The 15469-nt window shown below is 45.0% G+C and overlaps 1 protein-coding gene across 2 annotated transcripts in view; it reads left to right on the forward strand.

Annotated features, from left to right (window-relative positions):
• The window catches only part of CASP7 (caspase 7), a 34491-nt gene that overhangs the window by 5725 nt on the left and 13297 nt on the right, over nt 1–15469 (forward strand). For both annotated transcript variants that reach the window (XM_010983223.3, XM_031461790.2), the window contains exon 2: nt 283–392. In XM_010983223.3, coding sequence (XP_010981525.1) covers nt 283–392 — 110 coding nt within the window. The remainder of the gene's footprint in view (nt 1–282; nt 393–15469) is intronic.

The following is a 15469-nucleotide window of genomic DNA, read 5'->3' on the forward strand; positions in this document are numbered from 1 at the left end:
ATTTAACAATTGTGAATGCTGCATTGGAAGCTCCCAGAGGGGCAGGGACTCTGCTTTCTTGGCCGCTGTGTACCCAGTCTCTGAAATGAGGCTGAAACGGAGCTGGCACTCAAGCATTTGAATGAATTTGTTGGTCCAGCAACCCTGGAGTCCAAATATGCAGGGTTGCTCATCTCTAGGCTTAATTAAAAATTGTGTCACCAAGTGAGTGTTATTTAAAAATATCATGAGGCCAGTGATGCCACTGGGTACCAATTTTCTCATTGGCTTTCTTCCTTGCAGATGGCAGACGATCAGAGCTCTGTTGTGGAGCAGGGGGCTGGGGATTCAGCAAGCAACGATTTAGTTGATGCGAAGCCAGATCGGTCCTCTTTTGTCCCATCGCTCTTCGGGTAAGTTTCCTTCCATCCTTGCTGAGTTAAAGAGGAACCCTGGGGCAGCCTGCCATGCCTCTGTCATCTCCACCCACCCATGCGGAAAGCGGGCATTCCAGAAGGTCTATGCTGTGTGTGGGAGATTTGCACAGAATCCTGCTAGCTGTGTGTGACAACACATGGGGTTCCCATGAGCACTCCCATGTTTCCAGGGCAAGCCCAGGTGTAAGGGACCCAAGCCCTGGGGGTCTTCTGCTCAGTTTTTGTGCATCTAGATGGCAGCTGTCCAGGAGTGAGGGGCTGGCCCTGTCAGAGGTGATTTGCGGCCAACTTCCTGCAGGGCAGAGATGGGCTTCTACTGCAAGTTGGGACCAGGCTTGGCTGAAAGGCAGAATCTGGGATTGGTGGCATAGGAGGTTTTAGGGTGGTACTCCATTGAAGGGGGGAGCATCTTGTCTGCTATTCCTTCCGTTTCCTTTCTGGAGTTCACTTTTTAAATTCTAAATTTTACATTTAATAATAATAATGATAACTTCATTTATTAAGCCTTTGTATGCCAGCTCACTGTTGCATGTAGTCCTCACAGTCCCAGGAGATGGTTCTATTACCATTATTTAGCAGGTAAGTGAACTGAGGCGCTAAGAGGCTTAGTAGCCTCCCTTGCTGATGGCGGTTTATAAATGATGGAGCTGAGATGAGAACCCAAACGGTACCAATGCCACTCACTCTGCTGTGCTTTCCATTTAAAAGTAGGGCTGCAGGGATGTGGAGGAGCCCTTTACCTGCTCTTAACCTTGATCATGGAGGGGCAGTGAGTGGGGCTTCCTGGCAAGAGGCAGGAGAGGTCTTTGCATCAAAAGCATCAGACTTCTTAGAAGCTCCTATGCCAAGCCCCACGTAAGAGGGACAGTGAGAGGGATAAAGGTTAGGGAGTGCTCCCAAGCAGCGCTCAGGAGGGGTAGAGCTGATGATGAGGGGCATCCTGGCTCCCTACAGCATCCCACAGGAAGCCCTGGGTCAGATCATCCCAAACAAGACTCAGAAAAGTGAGAAGATGCCGGCATCCTGGACCTGAATTCCATTGGCATCATAGCCATTTAGGGCCAAGGATATCTGATGAGATGACCAGAAAATACAGCTCCATGTCCTGAAAACTTTCCAAAGCCACGAGGTTAAGTGGTCCAGGCTAAACCGTTCCCCAGAGCAGACCCTTTAGAGCAGTGGCCTTCAAATGTTTTTGCTCACGTGCCCCTGAAATAATGTAAAACTACCCACCCTCTCCTATACTTTAAGGCGACATATAAATTTCTTGTCAGAATAGCTGCAAAGGATGTAGTATCTCAGGTTTCCCATCTCTCCAAATATTAGGGTTATGCAAGTTGCCTCTAAGTGAAAGAGAAACAGAAATTGTGTAATAGTCATTTCGTAAGTCTCAGTAAAGCTTTTTGTTGTACTTTCCAGAAAACAAACTGTTTGTTGTAAATACTGGTATTTAAAAATCATCTCTTTAAGTGTATCCAGTGAAATCTAAATCCTTAGTAATTTTATCCATTAAAAATGTACATGAACAAGCTGTCTTGTAACATCTAGAATTTTTATGTTATTTCTTTTTCCCCACTGAACTCTTTTCTTCATGGTTTCTCCCTACAATATTTTATTCTGATGTAATAGATTTGGTCGCTTGAAAGTCATTCATCAATCACCTCTTCATACATCTCTGTGACCTATATGTGTGCATACGTATGCATGCTTAAGTTTGAAGACATTTTTCCATTAAAAGAAATTCCTCCTAGACTAAGTTACTGTTTATTATTAACCATGGATCCAAGTAAATACATGTTGATAAATTAGTGCTGTTAAGTCATTTTTCATCATAATAATTATTAAATAAAAATTGCATTGAGACTGCAATTTATAATGGACTGGAAGGGCATTTAAAAAGCTAGTTTATGAATAAATGGATAAATAATATGTATTAGAATACGAAAGAGTTCAGTATCACCTTTTTTATTTTTAGAGATAGAAGCACTGAGAAACCATGAATAAATACATGGGATGGCAGGAATTTTGTTATAATAATGTCGCTTAATTCTTTGAATTCCTTCCAAGTTCTCTGCCAAAAAATGACAACGCAATTAGGTCCTTCTTCAGCTGCATTGAAAATAAAGAATTGGAAATTACCTGACTTAGAAAAGAAATTATTATTCAGCCCTGAGAGACATTTTGGTTTTTTCAGTTTCTAGGAAATACACCAAAAAGACTTTATCAAAACTTCTCTAACAACTGTTAATTAAACCTGTTCCTTTTTCACTTAAAGGCAACTTGTTTAACCCAAACTGTTCCAATAGAGATAAGAAAATTAAAAAAGCATTAATGAGCATTTGTCAGTATCCCTTTTTTTGGGTAAGATGCTTTTAAGTTAGATGCTGATTATTTATACATTGGTCCTTTCTCCTCCTAAACCTCCTCTCCTTCTTTGTTCTCTGCCTCAGTTGTTGTCACTATCATTCATCAGCCAGCCGAGCTGGAATCCTAGAAGTCATCCTTGACTCCTGTCTTTGTCTTGACACTTGCCTTCCACCTCTGCTCCTCATCAAATCAGTCATTAGGATCTAACAGTTTTGCCCCTTCCACTCTTTCATTTTATGTTCTTCCCCTTTTCTTGATTAAAAACCTCTTGAAAGGTGGCGATTCAAGGCCAAAGCCAAGGTCCTAGCTCTGAGGAAGTTCATGATGTTGGTGGCAAAGACAAGCTCCCGTGTTGGATGATATTATTCAGAATATTTTCTGCCCCTGCCTCTGGGACCTGGAGAAGGAATGTGCATCTCAGCCACACTGGTGTCTGGCTCGGCCATTGACTTGCACTGGCCAGTGGAATGTGAGCACATGTGACGTGCTCAAGTTCTGAGCAGAAGCTCTAAGAATTATTGGGTGGTTCCACCATTGCTCTTTTCTGCTGCTGTGACACCACCATGTCCCAAATAGGACCTGCCCCTTCAGCCTAAATCACAAATGAAAAAGATGAAACATGGCAGCAGCCAATACATATTATATACTCAGGATGATCAAGAAATAAAGCTTTCTTGTTGTTAGGATATTGGAATCACTTGTTACTGCATCATAACCTAGCCTAAACTGACGGATACAACGCTCTTCGGGATCATTTATAGAGTATCTGAAGCTCATGTACCATGCTACGGAAATCAGGGAGGCATAATGATGCCAGGCACAGTGTTCCTCACCAAAGTAGGAAAGCTTGATGTGCTGACAAACATCACAGATACCTCACACATGAAGATTCTTCTTCTGGTCATAGTCCTGTTTGGCAAAGTAAAATTTTACTACTTTGAAGATGAGATTAGCTGTAGGAGTTTCAAAAAGAGGTGAACAAAGTCAGACTTAAAAAAAAAATCTGTTTGATGTATATATAATGGGGAGGGGTGGCAAAACAAGAGCTGACTGAACCAAGAGATGGTTATTTAAAATATGTATATTTTTTAAGACCTCAGGAGCTGCACTTGTAGCTCCTTCATTTGTGTGAGTAATCTAGTGTGCTGAGTAATCTAGTTGACGAAGCCAGTTCTCCTTGTCAGACCAGTCAGCCACACCAGACTTGCTTTCCATCAGTCTAAATGAAAGGTCTGAGGCCGTTTTTTCAGTTCAGCGACTGCTGTTAGGCACCCCCGTGGCTGCCGTCTTCTGAATTCTAATTCTCAAGTGGATGGATGGATGGATAGGGAGGCAAAGAAGGAAGGAAGGTGGGAGGAAGGGGCACAGAGCCCAGTGCTGTGTTTACCTCCTTGAATAACTTCTTGGTTTGCTCTCCCAGGGCTCTCGCTCAAGTGAGGGTGATAGTGTCTTTAGGAATAATCAGGGGGTGAGAGAGGCAAAGTCATTAGACAAGAGTCACGTTACCCTCATTCTGTTCTCCATATATTTCTTCAGTATTTTCTCAACATGTAATTGGATCTGAAACAGCCCAATGTGGCCCCGAATAGCCCTGTTTCTTTCCTTTCACCCTTATCAGACTCTTGTATAAGTAGGAAGCCCCTGTGCACAGCACGGTGTCAGATTCAAGGAGACTCACGGATACTGATGTGTGAATTGTCCCTTTGTTAGATGACGTGGAGGTTTCAACGTCATCTAAGGTCCAGGGTGGGTGAGAAGTCTGCCCAGCTTTTATGTAGCAGGAGATGGGAGACTGAGAAAGGGGAGGTGGTATCATACTCAGGCAGACCAATTTTAGGAAAACTACAAGTGGAAATAGAGGATCTGACAGTCCATTCACTCAAAACTTTCTTGTCTGCACCCCTTGGAAAGTCTCTGAGTACCCTGGTTGGAGACCACTGCCTTAAAGGCCCATTATTTTGCAAAAATGGATATGTTCTGTGATGTGGGGTTTACCCCCTTAAATTTGGGGGAAGGTAAACAAGCCTGGAGTATCTTCTGGTATTCTAGTCCGTTGTACTTCTTCTATAGCATGGCTGATACTGCCATCAGGCTTCATGTTATCAAAATAAATAGTAAGTATCCTTGCAACGTATTTAAATTAGATTCCATTTTCTGAACTGCTTATTTCAGTTGCATGCATTCTAAGACATGATCGTTGAATTAGTAAGCAATACTGAGCTACAATAGGTGTCAATTTAATGTCTTACTTGCCCAGGTTGTGAAATGTTAGTTGCTTATTTTCTCTGCCGTCACCCGGCATCTGACTCATCCCCACGTGTTAGGTGATACACCGACCACCTACCGAGGATGCAATCATTGCAAATAAAATTTTATCGGAATTTGTAACATACCCTTAAAATTTAGATGTTTCCTTCCATTTTTTTTTTTCACTTCAGTAGGATGGAAGTTTCTTTTATCTAGTGAAGTGTCACTGGCTTTCAAATTAACCACTTGAGATGCCATTTTTGGTCACTAATTCATAATTTCATCCATTCATTAAATATTTATGGAGTGACAGAGAGCCAGGATTTGAACCTATGTCCACCTGCCTCTCAAGCCGAGCTCTCAACCATGGCTCTCTTGCCGCCTTTTTCGGCCAGGTTCTGTGTTTGGTCCTGGGTCTGCTGCCGGGACCAAGACCAACAAGGTCAGCATGGCCTCTGTCTCAGACACCCCCATTCTGGCAGGGAAGGCAGACATGGAAAGGGTAATTGAGGTGCAGTGGCGCCAGGAGCAGGTGGAGCAGAGATCGGGGGAGAGGGGCTGAGCCAGGCTTTAGAAGGGCTTGGCTGCCGGTCACATAAAGGATTTGGGATCAATCCTAAGGACGGGGATGTCACTAAAGGGTTTAAGCTGTAGAGTAACTTGTTCAATTATCCCTGCAAAGCCCCACAAGACCACCGGAGCTGCAGTGTGGAGAGGGAGGCTCTGAGGAGTGGGGAAGTGAGTTAGGAGGCTGTGGTGGTTTCCCAGGTCTGAGAGGGTGGTGTAGATGGAGGGGGACTGGGGCCTCCAGAGATGCCTGGAAGGTAGAAGCCACCAGACTTTGACCAAGTGGAAGGAGAGGCCAAAGAAGGGATGATGACCAGGAAAGGGGCACCTGGACCACAGGGAATAGTTGAAGTTGGCTGGTGCCCACCAATCCCTGTTGCTGGGCAGAGGGGAGACGCAGTTTATATCTGCTGCCGTTTGTTGTTCCCCTTGCACCTGCTGCCTTGTCTTTGCTGACCGAGACCTTGTGAGAAACTTGGATGGTGTCAGGGACCTCATGTGTGATGGGGTGGGACTCTGCGACTCAGTGTGATTTGAAGCAGAGAGGGAGTGTCCATTATCACACCTGGCCCACAGACATCCTGCACTTAACCTCTGTGCATTAGGGACTCTAACTGGGATTGTTTATCTTGCTAAAATATAACTAACTAACGGGGGTGGCCTGAATATGGCATCGGGGGTTGGTTTTTTTCCTGCACGTCTGGCAGGTGCTGTAGCCTCTCCCGTGGTCCCGTCTGTGGTGTGTTTGGAACTTTGCATCCCACACGTCAGAGGGGTGGGTGCAGCATGTGGAAGCCTTGCTGGCTGCTCCTGTCCCCTCCTGTCCCCTCGTCAGCTCCCTTCTCTAGGCTGTCAGAATTGCAGTGAGGTGAGGCAGTGGAGGGGGCAGTAGCACCCCCATCCCTCTCTAATTGAAGACCCTCACCCTCCGCTGGAAACCTCAAGGATTCCCAGAAACGGAAAGACACCTTTTCTCCCTGAAGCCTGCGTGGGACTCAGCGGCCCAGACAGTTCCAAGCCTTCAGACTTGTCTTCGCTCTTTTGTCTCATTGCCACTAGATGGCGCAGCAGCATCATTTTATTCCCATTTCATCGGGCACTGAATAAACCAGACTATTCTTTAATTCACTTTTCTTAAAAGATAAAAATGTATTAAAATGTCCTCTTACCTGATTATTGAAGAAAAATTTGGGAAGCACAGAAAACCACAAAGAAGACGCATTTAGAATGTAATTTTAAAATTAGTAGTGTTTGGACTTCAAACAATGACTTAAAGTAAGTACAATCTGCCCTCTGTATCCATGGGTTCCACACCCGTGGTTTCAACCAACCTTGGATCGAAAAATAGCGGAGAGGTGAGGGGAATTCCAGAAATGTTCCAAGAAGCAAAACTTGAAATTGCTGAGTGCCGGCAACTATTTGCGTAGAATTTACATTGTATTAGATACTATAAGTAATCTAGAGATAAATTTGAAGTATAAGGTTATATGCAAATACTGCTCCATTTTCTATGAGGGACTTGAGCATCCTAGGATTTTGGTATCCTCGGGGGTCCTGGAACCAGTCATATGAGTGAACAATTGTATGTGCACAGTCTACGTTCCTTATGAGCCATAGTTTATGAACAAGATTTATATCATCTGCAAACTTGAAGTGGGATCCCCCTTGGTATAAAGGTCACCCTAGCACATGGCCCAGGTTACCTGCCATCCATGTTAACGATGTGGCCCCTGCCCTGGTTATGAACTCAAGTTCTTACTGAATGTCTAAGCACAGCTACAGAAAATAGCTAATCACAGGAAATGACTAATTGTTGAATTGTAGAGTATTGGGAGCTATGGGAGGCTGGAGGAAGGATGAGGGGGAGGGCTGGAGGAGGAGTTGGGACTTGTCAGAGAAAAGGCCGCAGGGTTATCAGGGGACTGGAAGAGCCTGCCTGCCGGGGCCAGGGCCACGGTGGGAACGATGGTTAGGCCAGGCCACGCAACGCAGGTCCGGGAAAGTGGCTGGAGGCCCTTGGACAGGGTGAGTTTGGTCCTGGTGGCACCACCTGGAGCAGTTGCAGAATCGAGACCAAGCCCTGCCAGGTGGCCTGGAATATGTCCCCTGCTAGGAACACTTCAGCTGTGAAATCAGGCTCCTTTCTGACCTCTGCTCAAGGCCAATATTAAAGGAACTAAAAAACAAAGTAGCCAACAGATTACACACACTCTTAGATTTCCCCAGGGCCTTGGTGGAGCCTTGAGTGTCTCTGCTGAGGGGTGTGTTTATCCTTCCCAGTCCCCAGTGAAAAGCGCAGGAGAAAAAGCTTGTTTTCAAAGCTTGATAAACTCCCTATTTTTGAGGCACTGACTCGGATCACACGGGCTTTCTCCTCTGTGTCATCTTTGTTTTCCAGCCTTTGTCCTCCTGGAGTGTGTTTCATAAAAGCCACTTGGTTGTAATTTTTCTTCCTCCTGGACTGCAACTTGAGTTGCTCCACCAGTAAGTGCTATCTGTAAGCAGGTCCCTGTTTTAAAAAAATGTGTTGTTTGTGTAATTATGAGAAAGATCCAGGTGGTCTGCCTTTTTCATTTTGGGAGGGGTTGGGGGGAGTTGTTTAGAAGAAGCACTGCTTTGGAATTGGAGAAAAGAATAAAGAAGGAAGGTCTTAATTCATTCCAAAGACTATGTTCCAAATTGAGTGAAAGCTGTTCAGTCTCACCCATTGATTGAAAGAGGCCAGGCCTGAGTCCTGTAAAAGAAAAGGAACATTAAACCATACCTGGGGCAAGGGCCAGGGGAGCTGGGGAGACTATAGCTCCGTGGTAGTGTGTGCTTAGCATGCACGAGGTCCTGGGTTCAATCCCTAGTACCTCCATTTTAAAAAAAAAAAAATTAAATAAATAAAAACATAAATAAAACATACACAAGGAATTTACTCTTCAGTAAAGGAAGCCTTCAAATTCAGGCTCCAGAGTAATGGATGCCTGTCTCCCAAATGGGTTTATAAAGAGTAGTAAAGATTTGATGCTGTGTTTGAAGCAGTGATGGTACCACTTAAAATGACAGCAGTGTCGGTAGGAAGTGGACACCCCAGGTTCAGATCCTGCCCTGCCTCCCACTCCCTAGTTGAGCAACTGGAGCAAGTGTTTTGACCTTTGTGAGCCTCAGTGCCCTCATCTGCATAATAGGGATATGAATACCTACTCAGTGGGTTATTTGTGAGAATTAAATAAAGCAGCTGTCAGCTTGCTGAATTACCTGATGCGGAAGAAATCATGAGTCATAATTGCAAACAGGAAGATTCCTTAAAAGGTAATTTATCCAATTCCCTCCTGTAACCATTAAAGAAGGTTAAGACCAGAGAGGTAAAGCTCTCTACCCAGAGTCACCCAGCAGGACCTGGACCAAGACCCAGGTCTAACTCAGGGTCCTGCGCTCCCCCTCTTCCGTCAAGTGCCACCCACAACCGTAGTGGCATTGAGCTATTCAACCACATTAATCCACCAGCAGAGCGGTTTTTTCTTCCACCTAAGTGGGTCAGCAGGTTTAATTCTTCCTGGAAACTGCTCCCTTTCTGCTCCACTGCAGCTGAGGGAGGGGATACGGACAGCGTTTCAGCAGGGCCCACGATGGGCTTTCTGGTAGAGAGGGCCACGTGCCCATTTCAGGAGCAGTGAGCCACACCTCTAAAATGCGGTCACGGGGTCTGGGAACTTTGAAGTCATACGTGTGTAGTGAACTTCTGGTTATTTTAGGTTATTGCTCTTGTGGGAAGGAAAAAATAAGCTCTGAGGTTAACAGAAGTGAGGAAGGGAAGTGAATGACCAGGTCTTCACAGTGATGGAACTTTTAATACACCGCTAGTGTAGAATGAAGTCCAGGAATAGGAAAGTACTATGAAAATAAGCGCTGTTCCTTCTCAAGGGAACGTGTCGTCCCAAGTGAGGAATGTGCATTAGGGCCCTGCAGGTTCAGACCCCAGGCCTAACGGCGCTCGGGGCTTTCTCCCTGGCGTGCATTTGTTAGGGTGGGTTTGTCTGCTGCTCAGCTCAGAGTGAGAAAGATGGGTGAAGCGGTTGTGTGAGAATAAGGACTGGGCATGTGAGCGGTTCTAACTTCTGGAGCCTGCAATACAGACACCACTGTGTCTTCCATTCCGTTCGAGGCTGTTTAAAGAGAAGTCAGTCCTTTATTTCTCCTGAATGATTTTTTTAAGACATTTTTCAGTTTTTACTGCCAGAAATCTCTGGGGTTTTTCATTATATTTTGTTTTGTTTTGTTTTTAGAGGGAAGTAGGGAAAATGTGGAGGTTGAGAATTCTCCTTAGCCTCTTCTACACTGACTTTGTTTCCCAATGTAAGTGAAGTTTTGCAAACTTGAGTTTAAGAAAAGAATATGTGGAGTCAGTTTTCTCTCCTTCACAGACCTGAGGATGGCAGGCGAGGTTTGCCCGGGAGAGCAGGTGGCGTGGCTCTGCTTCATCAGTCTCACACCCTTCGTTGACTATGACCTTGAACCAGGAAATTGAGAAAAGCATTGCTGAGCTGTCTGCTTAATAATTTGGTTTTCCCGTGTTCAACCTTTTCCTCATTGCATTTGAAGAAGTGAAGCAAGAAAGTGTAGTAACTCCTGAATCATTCCCTTTATTCAAGACCCTCGGAAAAACATTTATATGACTCATTTGAAAATTAAGGGATTTGGCATGCCTCTTTGCCAGTCAATCTTCTTTGATTACTTATATTACCACCTTGAATACCTTTATAAGGAAAAAAATAACCTAATGAATTTGAACTCTTTGATTCAGCATAAACTCACTTCCTGTTTTTGTTCACTCTCTTACATGTAATGGTACATATTTTGCAATTCCTGCGTGTGCTGTTTTGCCCCCGTTTGTAGATTTGGCACTTCGGTGGGTTGACCACGTCTGCATGCTCATCACTTTAAACAGCTGTGTAGTATTTTATTCTACTGATCCTCAGTCCCCTGCTTAGCTGTTTCCCCATTGTTTTCACCTTTTCACTCTTAAAGATGGTGCTACTGGCTGCATCTTTGTGGAAATGCAGGATTTTCCCCCTAGGGACCCCATGTTCCTAGAAAGTCACTTTTTCTCTAGGGAGCTGTCCCAGAGTGGGGAGGATGCAGCCATGTGGCGCCTGGGCATTTCTGCCGGTCAGCAGAGAAGGGGGAGGCCAGTGTGACTTTCCCAGCCCCAGTGTGAATGGTCCTATGGAAAACTCCAGCGTGCAGCTCACTGCTGATTCAGTCACAGGCCTTCAGGGCCAGGAGGGCTGTGCCAGTCTTCTGCCCCTGCTGAGCTCCGAGCATGTTGAGTTTTTATTATTTCAGAGAAGAAGGAAACTCACTGCCTGTCATCGCAGGGCGAAGCCTAGTTCTGATGCAGAGGGAGATGCTTTCAGATGGAGACATGAGGTACCGCCTTCACTCTCTCCTTTCCTCTTGGTCTTGTTCTGTGCCTTGGTATGTCAGGACTGCTGGGGATGCCCTCTGTTGAAATCTTGAAACCATGAATGAATCATCCCAAAAATATTTAGACAAAGCAGCTACGAAAACCAGAGCTCTAGTTCCGAATGAAGTAGCCCCGGGGAAATGTGTGCTCGGTGGTGTGTTTACTTTCATGCTGATGAATGTCTGCAAACAGACAGAGCTACTGGGAATCCTGTTCATGGAGGCACTTTAGAAAATAAATAGGAGGAGGTTTGCGTGCTTATATACCCTTCCAAATATAGAAAGATATAATTCAGGTTCCAAGCAGCCTGGGAGATCTGTAAGAAAATAAAACCTGTATTTATCCACTTCGGTGATAGGGAAAATTGTACACGCACCCAGAGTGGATTGTAAAAATTTATTGCATAGTTTCTAAGATTTTTTTCACTTCTCGGTGAAGTAGGCACAGTCTTTTTATCCTACACTGTTTTCTGGTATGAGTTGCTGCAGGCTCTTCAGGGAAGTCTTTTTCCATAAATAACCAGCAGAGCTTGGTTGTAATTTTTTCCCTCTTGACTTTGTTGACATGATGGAGTTGGCCTCGCACTGCAAAATTTGAGGTTCCAAAAAATGACTCTCGACCTAAGAAGTTAGGGTAATAATCTAGTTCCTTCTTGATAATCCGTGCTGGCATTACCTGTGTTCCTAGCAGAGATGTGAGCTTACCGGAACGCATCTGGAAGATGAAGACAGTGGTACTTGCCCATATTAGCAAGGAAATACAACACCAGGAGACGTTAAGGGTGGTTAAGAAGCACCGTCATCAACCAACCTGCTTCTGTAAATCCACTGCCCAATGTATCTTAGTGCAACTTAAACCCACTTCATAAGTCATTCTACCAGGCTTTCCTGGTTGTTGTGATCTTGCTTGTCTGGCCCTAACCAAGCACAGTGATTTTGCGGCCAGATTTATTTTTTAAAATCTGCAGCTAATTATGGAACACATGAGCTTTTAAGAGGATTTGGAACTTTCAAAATTCTCTGGTCTGGTTTCTCATAGCCTTGCACTTAGCAGCAGGTTCCAAAACCAGACTCCTGCGTTTCGCCTCAGCACGGGAACGTTGGCCGACTCGCTCGTGTTACCAAACGCAAGTGGGTGTGCCCAGCACACAGGCCATACATGTCGGAGTTTGGAGCAACGGAAGGTTTATTGCGGGGCTAAGCAAGGAGAATGGGTGGCTTGTGCTCAAAAAACCCAAACTCCCCAATGGTTTTTAGGGGGAAGTTTTTATAGGCAAAATTGGGGATGAGGACGGGAAGGAGGTATGGCTTTCTTCTGACTGGTTGAATGGTGACAGGACAAGTCTTCCAGGAGTCTTGTGCTCCAGCTTGAAGTTATCATCCTCCATCTGAGTGGGGGCCTTAGTTCCTGCAGAAGAACTCAAAGCTACTGTCACGTATATTCCTTCAGGAGGAACCCGGCCCTTGCCCCATGGGCTGCACTGTTGTTTCTTGACTGCTCCTCCTTGGTTTCTGCATTCCCTGCCTTCTCTGATTAGCAACTGTCTGAATCTGCCCTTTGGAACTCAGGGAAGGTCAAGGAGGCAGGCTGAATGAAGCCTATTTCCTACAAAGAAGAAATGAGGGTCGGCGGGGAGGACACAGAAAGGATTTGTACCAGGGAAAGCCCCATTTCATTCCGAATGTAAAAAGGTCAAGTTAAAGACTAAGTTTATCGGCAGGAAATCAGCAGGGGCCGGGGGTGGGGATGGGGCCAAGGGGTGGAATAAGGAGTAATAGAATCTGGCTTTAAAAATACCCTGGCCAGCCTTCCTTTGCTGTGTGTTTCTATACCTCTCGTCTGTACTTTGCAGAACAAATGGGGTAATGATTATTAACACACTTGGTAAATCATAAAACACTATTAGAAATATTAACAATTCTTGTTCCTGGTGACTTAGGGGATATCTAAAGTAGTTCCTCCACCGTTTGTACCGTTTGTCAGATTCAGGAGAACTGCTGGTTTCCACTGGTCTAGACTTGAAAGAAGCGCAGGTGCCCACCTGTTAGGGTCCGTGTAATGACAGTTCTCACATGTTCTGGCATCTCCTGCAGAAAGGCCGTGTGGACCCGGGACGAAAAGAACAGCCACTTTCAGAAAATCTTATATTTGGGGGAGGATCCCCAGTTGAAGAAGTTTCTAATCTGGATCTTTGCAAGCTTCTTATCATAACCCTCTCCATTCCCTCACCCACCCCGACCCCTGGGGAACCTGCGGTGCTGAGCTGTGGACTGTTGCCATCTCTCGGCAGTTGGCTAATTAATTAGCACCATCTCTTTGGAGCCCTTGAGGGCCTTGCTTCTGTCCAGTAGCAGTTGTTTATCTGATGATCTGCTTGGCTCCAGCCATCGATCTCCAAACAGACAGTAAGTCTTTGTGATCTGCCAGCACTGGGATGGCAGAGTTCACCTCTGCCGACTGTGCTGGTGGTGAGTGACAGGGCCACCAAATGTTGTGCAAACAAGGGAGAATAAGGATGGCGTTGCCTGCACAGTGGCATTTCCTGGAAGCGTTTTGGTTGTGATGTTATAGTAATTTCGGTTTAATGTTCAGCTTGGCTGTCACCACTGGGAGACCTTCAGTTTTCATGAAGAGCCATAAACCCTACACTTGACCCTAAATATAACCACACCGCTGCCCAAGGGTATCTCCCCAAGGCCTGCTCCTCGAGGCACATCTTGTTTGACCTTCTGGGCAAGAGCTAAGGAGCCCAAAGGCTGCAGCCACCTGGGGAGAGGTGTTTGGTAGGTAGCTGGTGCTCTCTGCCCTGCGGGGAGGGAGGGAGACTGGCCGGGCAGGGACCTCTGCTTCCATGGGCTCTGGAAGGGACCAAAGGGGCCTGACCCAAGAGCAGAGACAGCAATAAAAGGTCAGGGCCAGGAGAGCCCAGGCAGTGGGCAGACAGGCTAGTGCTGAGGCCCTCAGGCATCAGAGGGTGTGAGCGCCTGGCTCTGGTCCTCTGGGTCTGGCTTGGGAATCTGAATTTTACCAGGAAACTCCTGGCATAAGGGACTTGGTATCAGACCTCAGAATAAACCTGGAATCTACCACTGTCGCTATGTTATCTTGGACCAGCTAATATGACCTTTTTCTATGAAATGGGGTTAATGCCTTACAGAGTTATTGTAAAGATTGCATGAGATAATATATGTAAAGCAGTAAGTATTTAGTAAGTGGTACTTATTAAAACTGTATTTATTGTTGTTGTTACTGTTGACACATAGAGGAGGAAGAAGTTTAAAAGGCGAGGGAGAGGGGTGAAATCACAGTAGAAAACAGAAAAATGGGGTGTCCAGAGAGTCCTTTCAACAATTAACATAAAAAAGTATAAATCCAGAAAATCCGAAGTGGTAATTTTCCAAACAGGCCAGATCTCAAAATCCATCTGCAGCAAGTGATTTTTAGCTATTAAGTTAGAAGTTTTATTTGAATCTTTTGAGTAATTAACCTATTCATATATATAAAAAAAAAGATATACAGTCAAAATTCTTTCTCCTTTCTGCTGTCCTGCTCTTGGTCCCCTAGAACACAGGTAACCACTTTTGATGATATTTAATAAATAACATTAGTAATAATAGTGGCATTTATTTACCACTTACCACATGCTGCACTGTTCTGGTGCTTTGTGAATTCTAACTTGCTTACCAGCTCTAAGGCACATGCTGTAATTTTGTCTTTTTTCAAATGAGGAAACTGAGGCACAGAGAGGTTAAGTAACTTGCCCACAATCACTCAGCTGTGTGGGGGAGCAGGGTTTCAAACCCAGGCAGTCCAACTCTGGAATCCATGGATTTATCCATTATATCATCCTTCAAGAGTCTCTATGTATAAATACAAGGAATATATTACTTTTTCCCGAAAGTTAATGTTCTCAATTGTTCTGCCCCTTTGTTTTGTTCCACACTTAACACTACTTATTGGAAATCACCCCACATCAGGACAGGAAGAGCTTCCTCATTATTTTTTAACAATATTATGTGATTTGGAGTCAAGATCTTCCCCTTTATAGTCCAACCAGTGGAGCCCAGCAGAACCCTGTGGGGCCTCCCCAAGTACAAAGGCCCCTCTGTGTCCCCTGCCTCTTGTTTGTAGAAAAGCTGAAGTCTCCCAGGCCTCCCAGAGTCACAAAAGAGCAGGCTCAAGCAGTTAATGAGGAGGACAATAGAGTTACAGACTCAGTGTCTGATGACAGAATGGGATCACCACTATTGCTCCTAATAATCTGTATCTTTAGAGGCACTGAAATAATTGTAGCTTGTTCTGCCCGTACGTGTAAGCAGGCAACTAAAATTGTCATCAGGGAGATGCTATAGACCCATGTCGACATCTTCCACTCTTAAAATACGGTGCCCTGTGTCAGCTTGAAGAAGTTACAGAAGAC

The sequence above is a fragment of the Camelus dromedarius genome, chromosome 8 (genome assembly GCF_036321535.1).
Source record: "Camelus dromedarius isolate mCamDro1 chromosome 8, mCamDro1.pat, whole genome shotgun sequence".
Classification (NCBI taxonomy): Eukaryota; Metazoa; Chordata; class Mammalia; order Artiodactyla; family Camelidae; genus Camelus; species Camelus dromedarius.